The sequence below is a fragment of the Lynx rufus genome, unplaced genomic scaffold (assembly GCF_022079265.1).
Source record: "Lynx rufus isolate CCGP_SWC_20201006 ecotype Redwood Valley unplaced genomic scaffold, mLynRuf1.p SCAF_19, whole genome shotgun sequence".
NCBI lineage: Eukaryota > Metazoa > Chordata > Mammalia > Carnivora > Felidae > Lynx > Lynx rufus.
In genome coordinates this window covers 34536264-34544843 of record NW_025814833.1, presented here as the reverse complement: position 1 = coordinate 34544843, position 8580 = coordinate 34536264, and the positions used below count along the sequence as shown (strand labels likewise).

The following is an 8580-nucleotide window of genomic DNA, read 5'->3' as shown; positions in this document are numbered from 1 at the left end:
AGCGATTCGTGATTTGTTTATAGACAGAGACATGGAGTGGTGAGACTGGGAGGGGATGTTGGGAAGTGATGATTTTAGGAGAAACATTTATTGGACTAAATGTATCTGGTGCTGCAGATAAACCCACTCAAGGATTGTAGCCTGTAAACTCCTCTTCCTCAGCAGTGCTAGTCGGTGGTCAAAGTGAAGGAGATAAGCATCTGAGCCAAGTGTCAGTCGGACCTGGGTTCAAAATGGCGTGTAAAGGAGTAGAAGTGGGCCAGGTAGGCAGGAGAGCCTGTTCTTGGGGTGGGAGAGCTGTCTAGACATCAGCTAGGCAGTGCAGGAGCAGGCAGGTTTCTCTCCTATTCTCAGGGACCCAGGGACAAAAGCCCCCCCCCCCACCCCGTCCCCAGTTTGGGAGATGACTGACAAAAGACTAGATACGGTGTATTTACTTGAAATAAAAATTTTGGTCATTTCCTACTGGGTTATTTTTCTAGAACCTCACTGGGTCATCCGTGTTTTTTAAGGCAGCCATGTACAAGAGTGAACTGATTCATGGCAGGGTGCTTACCTGTGGGCCGAAGCTCAGGCGAATCTCTTCCTAGGGCTCCTTCTACCTTGATCTTGTGACTGTCCCCTCTACTGCAACCCAATCCTGGCTTGGCCATCCTCCACCGAACCCAGGGGTCTAATATCTCCTCTGTTTGGCCTCTTATCTAACCGAAGCCCAGAGAGTAGACTTCTACAGGTGGAAATGCCTTTGTGGTGCAGACTACAAAAGGCACAGTGGATGGTCTGGGATAGGTCAGTAGAGTTGCCACAGGTCTGTGTTCGGGGGGCAGAATGTGACGGTCCACGTAGAGAAAAGATTTTCAGATTGTTAAGGTTTACGTACGATCGAGGCTTTTTTTTCCTGTTGTTTGTTGTGTGTTGTGCACACGTAAAATGTGTATAAACCCCACGTGTGGAAATAAAACGTGTGGCATTTCTGCTGATTATTGTTCAACTGAGTGAGAGGACTTGCAGAAAAATACAAAGCTGATGATTACAGCCATGTGTTCACTATGGTATGATGTAGACACAAATAATCTTTCAAGTAATGATCATTGAAAAAATGTTTTCTTTTTATTTTTTAGATTGTTTCTCTTTATTCAGAAGCATAAAGTTGTTTGCTGATTGCCAGAAGATGTTTCTTTGGCTCTTTCTGATTTTGTCAGCCCTGATTTCTTCGACAAATGCAGATTCTGACATATCGGTGGAAATTTGCAATGTGTGCTCCTGCGTGTCAGTCGAGAACGTGCTCTATGTCAACTGTGAGAAGGTTTCAGTCTACAGACCAAATCAGCTGAAACCACCCTGGTCTAATTTTTATCACCTCAACTTCCAAAACAATTTTTTAAATATCCTCTATCCGAATACATTCTTGAATTTTTCACACGCAGTATCCCTGCAGCTGGGAAATAATAAACTGCAGAACATTGAGGGAGGAGCCTTTCTTGGGCTCAGTGCATTAAAGCAGTTGCACTTGAACAACAACGAATTAAAGATTCTCCGAGCTGACACTTTCCTTGGCATAGAGAACTTGGAGTATCTCCAGGCTGACTACAATTTAATCAAGTATATTGAACGAGGAGCCTTCAATAAACTCCACAAACTGAAAGTTCTCATTCTTAATGACAATCTGATTTCATTCCTTCCTGATAATATTTTCCGATTCGCATCTTTGACCCACCTGGATATACGAGGGAACAGGATCCAGAAGCTCCCCTATATCGGGGTTCTGGAACACATAGGCCGCGTTGTCGAACTGCAACTAGAAGACAATCCTTGGAACTGCAGCTGTGATTTGTTGCCTTTAAAAGCCTGGCTGGAGAACATGCCATATAACATTTACATAGGAGAAGCTATCTGCGAAACGCCCAGTGACTTATATGGAAGGCTTTTAAAAGAAACCAACAAACAAGAATTATGCCCCATGGGCACGGGCAGTGATTTTGATGTACGAATCTTGCCTCCGTCTCAGCTGGAGAATGGCTTCACCACTCCCAATGGCCACACTACCCAAACGTCTTTACACAGATTAGTGACCAAACCGCCGAAAACGACAAACCCTTCCAAGATCTCTGGAATCGTGGCAGGCAAATCCCTCTCCAACCGCAATCTCAGTCAGATCGTGTCTTACCAAACGAGGGTGCCTCCTCTTACGCCTTGCCCAGCACCTTGCTTTTGCAAAACCCATCCTTCGGACTTGGGACTGAGCGTCAACTGCCAAGAGAAAAATATACAGTCCATGTCTGAACTGGTCCCGAAACCTTTAAACGCCAAGAAGTTGCACGTCAACGGCAATAGCATCAGAGACGTGGACGTCTCAGACTTCGCCGAGTTTGAAGGACTGGATTTGCTCCATTTAGGCAGCAATCAGATTACGGCGATCAAGGGCGACGTATTCCACAATCTCACTAATTTACGCAGGCTGTATCTCAACGGCAATCAGATTGAGAGACTCTACCCCGAAATATTTTCGGGCCTTCGTAACCTGCAGTATCTGTATTTGGAATACAATCTGATTAAGGAGATCTTAGCAGGCACCTTCGACTCCATGCCCAATTTGCAATTGCTGTATTTAAACAACAATCTCTTAAAGAGCCTGCCTGTTTACATTTTTTCTGGAGCGCCCCTGGCGAGACTGAACCTGCGGAACAACAAGTTCATGTACTTGCCCGTCAGCGGGGTCCTCGATCAGCTGCAGTCTCTGACGCAGATTGACTTGGAGGGCAACCCTTGGGACTGCACTTGTGACTTGGTGGCATTAAAGCTGTGGCTGGAGAAGCTGAATGACGGCATCGTGGTGAAGGAACTGAAGTGTGAGACACCCGTCCAGTTTGCCAACATTGAACTGAAGTCCCTCAAAAATGAAATCTTGTGCCCCAAACTCTTAAACAAGCCATCCGCGCCGTTCACGAGCCCCGCACCTGCCGTTACGTTCACCACCCCGCTGGGTCCCATTCGAAGTCCTCCCGGTGGCCCAGTGCCTCTGTCTATTTTAATCTTGAGCATCTTGGTGGTCCTCATTTTAACAGTGTTTGTTGCTTTTTGCCTTCTTGTTTTTGTGCTGCGACGGAACAAGAAGCCCACCGTGAAGCACGAAGGCCTGGGGAACCCGGAGTGTGGCTCCATGCAGCTGCAGCTCAGGAAACACGATCACAAGACCAACAAAAAAGACGGACTGAGCACAGAAGCTTTCATTCCACAAACCATAGAACAGATGAGCAAGAGCCACACCTGTGGTTTGAAAGAGTCCGAAACCGGGTTCATGTTCTCGGACCCGCCGGGACAGAAAGTCACTATGAGGAACGTGGCCGACAAGGAGAAAGATTTGTTACATGCAGACAGTAGGAAGAGACTGAGCACCATCGACGAGCTGGATGAATTATTCCCGAGCAGGGATTCCAATGTGTTTATCCAGAATTTTCTTGAAAGCAAAAAGGAGTACAACAGCATAGGTGTCAGCGGCTTCGAGATCCGCTATCCGGAAAAACAACAAGACAAAAAAACCAAGAAGTCGCTGATAGGCGGCAACCACAGTAAAATTGTCGTGGAACAAAGGAAGACCAGCGAGTATTTTGAACTGAAGGCAAAACTCCAGAGTTCCCCCGACTACCTACAGGTCCTTGAGGAGCAGACAGCTTTGAACAAGATCTAGGTCATGCAGTCTTACTTCATACAGAGGACATTTATTTAACGATGAAAGTGCCTTTTGTTGACTCCTGACTTCCAAATACTATATTATCAATAGGCATAGAGGCAGGTGTTTCCAAGGGTGTCTCATTAACTGTAGCTGCAAAAGATGTGTCCGGTAGAAGAGAATTTCCTTAATAGATTTTACTACATAAAACCTATACTGTGGAGTCCTGTGGGGATACTGCAAACTCTATTGCCAAAGGGATGCTTTATATACATAAAACACTGAATTTAACCTCAAGAGGCAAATCTGTTTTGTACCCCAATGCAAAACCTTCGTCTCTTTGTGCTTTGTAGAGCAGACTCAAGAAAACTGGTACCAGTGTTTGTACCTCAGCTGGGTCTTTCATTTTGCACGTAGATTAGGTTGGTGGAACTGGAATAATCCTTTCGATTCGTGGCATTGTAACAATTCTGCGTAAAGATGATCTGAAAAGTAAAAACACAAAAAAACCAAAAAAACAAAAAAACAACAAAAAAAGACAAAAACAAAACAAAACAAAACAAACAAAAAAAAAAAGCATGCAAAGAGAGAACATTCGATAGTATTTGTAAAATTGGTAAACTTTATGGCCTGCATCTTGAAACCGCTGGATTTATAATGTTAAATTGTGCAAATATTTGTTTAAAATATACCATGCATTACATAACTATAAAATAAATTTGAACACTTTAAGCATTACCTGTCTATACATAAAACCTAAAAGAAAAAAAAATCAACGTGAGTTCCGTAGCGTTTGTGGTGATCTGAAGAAATACATGATGTTTATCAGAATTAAACAAGGCTCAAATTAAACTAACATTAGAGTTTGTTCTCGGTTCTGTGAAATACCCACAATCCTTAAAGTGCTTACCGTGTGAGCGCACCCAAAGCTATTTTTGTAACATAATTCATATTTATGAAGTACTTTGTATACTAAATAGGAAAATATGTACTCCTTAATATGTATTTAATATGCCTGACTTGTTTTCCTGATCACAGGGAATTTATCAGTAAGTATAAATCTAGACAGAAAAAAAATATACCAAACTGAAACCGAAGCTTATGTGTACAGAAATATTCTGGACATTGTGATCAGGTATCATTTAGAAACGAAACAAAAAACACAAAAACACAAAAAGACAAAAAAATAAAACTAAAAACCAGTTCTGTGCTATTCTTGAGAATTCAGCATATTATCTGCAGATTTGTTACCAACTGTGCATTTTAAAATAGGTTCCTTAGTTTTATAGTATCGTGTCTGGGGCAGTTGTTAGTTGCCATCAGTTGTCTTGCTTTTCAGGATTCTACGAGCTTACATCAAATAGTTTTCACTACAAATATTGACAGAATTAATGAGTAAGGTTAATCGCGATATCCTGTCCGCATCAGTATCCTGTCCTGTCATCGTTCGACTACGATCAGATAATCCAGTAGAGCCGTGAACATCCCGGTAGTGTCGGCTATCAGAGCCACACTGGAAAATGCTTTCCTTGGTCTCCGATGGGTTCACAGTCTGCAACTACAAACGATATGCCGCTGTGTTTGCTTGTGCAAACTTGTGTTAACTTGCTTGTTAACTTCGAAGTCAAAATTGGTCAAAGGAACGGAGGAGGACTTGGTAATGGGAGACATCTGAACATTTGTAGGAGCTCCCAATTAGCAAAGTGACATCCCGAAATGCATTACCTTCTTGGCCTGCCTGCATATGTATAATTACTGTGTTAATCAGTAAGATGACCAAGAAGGTAAACATAGACATTCTTCTTCGCGAACTTCAAGTGGCAGATGTTTTGGTGCAGCTTCCAAAATGATACTGTGGTTAAAGTTGTAACAGTAGTCCCTTTATTAAGTACTAATTTCAGGGCTTTATATGTTTGTTCCGAGATAAAACAAACAAACTTGGCATTCTTAGACGGTGTGTGTGTGCGCGCGCGCGTGTGTGTATTTGAGTGTATGTGCGTACATATAGATAATTTGGAGATTTTTTTTTTTAAATAGCAAAAAAATCGTCTCCATATGTATGTGCTGGTGCTCTTAAAACTTTAATGTGTAATTTTAATTTTCATGACGATGTCTGTGAAAACTTTATACGAATATTAAAAAAAATACAAACAAATACTTGCTTTCTGATCTTGAAAGAAAAGACACGAAGATGTGTGCCCAACAGCGTGTTTTCATCTAGTTTCGTAAGGACTTTTAATATGCCATTACCATGCTTGCAGGCATCCATGGATTAAAGGGCTCCTAATGCATACTGACAGGATAAAGATGCAAAAGCTTCAAAGAAAGTGTTTTAGTTTATCCTGTCAATAAAGTATGGATTGAGGAATCTTAAGTAGACACTTACAGGAGGAACCGGAAGCTCAATCCATGATCTGGGGATAATAGGTCATTGGGACGATGCCTTTTATTCAGTGTGGCGAGGCTTTGAAGATGTTTCAAGGTTTCTGCAACTGTCAATGGCGAGAGGACCTGCCGCCATCTTAAAGCTTGCTGTAGCATATTGGCTATCTCAAACTCTTCCGCTGAGAGGTATAAATGTTCCACTTTCTTTCAAGAGTAATTTAAATGTGTGTGATTATTTGGAGGTTTTAATTGTAAGTGAATGACAGTAACAAATCCTTGGTTAAGGCTGATCTATTTTCCTTAACTGAAGTCATTGTGCCTACATTATACAGTGTATACTATTTTGCACCTGCCTCTCATTAGTTCTACTTGTACATTTTATGATAATGTAGTTAGGCATAAGTTTTGAGTTGAGTACAAGAGCAGTTAAAATACCGTATCTACATTTTGTTGGCTTCAACTATAACCTTGATGTTAGTTTAACCCCTTGAGGAGTGATATATACGTCAGTACAGCATCTTTAGTAGAATTCGATTCTGATCTAGAAAATCCAAGAAGTGCTCACTTCTAATGTGGTCTGACACATCATGGGCTTCTTGGCATCGTATCATGTGCTCGGACTCTGTTAGAACGGTTGCAGAGAAGATTAGATCCTGTGAAATTAGTGGAGGGGTTGAGATAATATATTATGTCTGTGTAATATAAATCAAGTTTTAAATTATTTTTTTATGAAATCAATAAAGATGATTCAATTCTTGAAAAGTAAATCTTTGTGTAATTTTATGAGAAAGCAGCTATTAAAATACAGTGATTCAAGTCTATAAGGCGATTTATATTCTATGTTTAGTTTTCCATTCTGAATAAATATATTAATTAGAAGATCATTTAAGACCGGCTTTCTTTTGTTGCTTTTTAAAAATGTTTCATTTCTTTAAGCCATAAGGATGCATAAATTACACAGGGCATGGCCTCATGAGTAACGTCAGTGGGTACTGCAGAAATAACAGAACACATCTAGAAATGTATGGCAGTAATATTAATCTATGATATCTTTTGCATGATTTGTACTTGACATTGTATGAAATGAGCACAGTGAGTTTTTTTGGTTTTTTTTTTTTTTTTGTTATTGTTGTCGCATCCAAAGAGCTGGGGAGAAAATATATCAAGAATGTATTTATAATCACTATTTTGAAATAAAGTAAAGAAAACACATTGTATTGTTTTTACCCTGATTTGGTTATTAGTATTTTAGGTTAGTTTATAAGATGAAAATCAAGCAGTTCTATAAAAGCTAATGTAAATCACAGAAAGAAACTGTTTTAATGACTTTTGCTTGCTTTTAATAGCGTCAAGGTATTAGACAGAATTTATTAAATGCCATTTTTATGGAAGTATTAATAAAATTGTTTGCTAGAATGGTATTTCTGAAGCCACAGTTTGTGAAATATATTTATCTTTCCATTATCTTTCAGAGGAAATAAAATAGTAACCAAATTGGTCTTTTCACCTAGATTTGAGGGTAAGATACAGAGCTTTAGAAAACTGTTTGTATTAAACTTAATTGACAAATCTATGTTAAGAGATGCTTTCTCCCCCCCCAAACATCTTTGCAATCTGTCTTCCTTTCCCCTGACAGCCCATTCCCATGAATCAGTTGGAATCTGACGTAACTGCAGATAAGCAGATATTAATATTCAGTCTTAACTATTAAAATATGTTTAGAAAAACTTTAGAACCTCTATAATCCACGGCCAGCCTGGCAGGTTACAAGTTAGTTGCCCATTTATGGGGTGGATTGTGATTTTTATTTGGTTCTTTCAAAGATGATCAAAATCACCAATCCATCACTTTACCAGAGTTTTATGGTCGAGAAAAAATGAACTGAGTGCATTATGGTTAATTTGAGGCCAATCATGTCCAGCAAAGATTATAAACAGACCAATAAAGTGAACTGGAGGCACGTTTCCTTAGGGGAAGAGACGTAAAGAGAGAGGGAAACAGAGAATATAAACTAAGAGTATTGTGGCCTTAAGCCTATACCTAGCTATGCTGAAGAAGTCAACAGCATGGATAGCACATACAAGTGCTTTCGGGCGAAATGTTTTCCGTGTCACAGGGTATACATCCCGTGATTGTGTGACTTTTTAGTTCTTTGTGAGTTACTGAGCATAGGGCTTTGGGTCCCAGCCACTCAGTTATGTGGACAAGCCGTATCAGATGAAGGTTTGGCTTCATTTCCAGTGCTCATTCAATTAGTCACTATGGTCAGATGGGCTGAACTAAAATATCCTGTTTGTGGCTTCACTTACCGGGAATAACTGGCAACACATATCAAATTCACCCGATAATTGCTAACCCTCGATTTTGGATATGCTGAGGCTCTGTCCTTTGTTAAATTAAAAGCAAACGGGAGGTTAAGTGAGTTTTAAAACCTCATTTTTGGACAAAACTGCCCTTAATCTAATTTTGAATTTTGTTTTGTCTTAGTTTCCACTGGTTGTTAAGATTGCACTTTAGAAGGGGAA

At 40.2% G+C, this 8580-nt stretch overlaps 1 protein-coding gene across 1 annotated transcript; it reads left to right on the top strand.

The window, feature by feature from the left end:
* The first annotated feature begins 1084 nt into the window (after window positions 1–1084).
* Window positions 1085–3688, top strand: SLITRK4 (SLIT and NTRK like family member 4). Its single transcript, XM_047081798.1, has one exon. It carries the CDS (start codon window positions 1085–1087, stop codon window positions 3686–3688), a length of 2604 nt encoding a protein of 867 aa, XP_046937754.1.
* Window positions 3689–8580: the final 4892 nt, after the last annotated feature.

What these genes read in the sequence shown, in the direction of transcription:
- SLITRK4 (XM_047081798.1), top strand. Translation starts at nt 1,085, where the DNA reads ATGATCATTGAAAAAATGTTTTCTTTTTATTTTTTAGATTGTTTCTCT.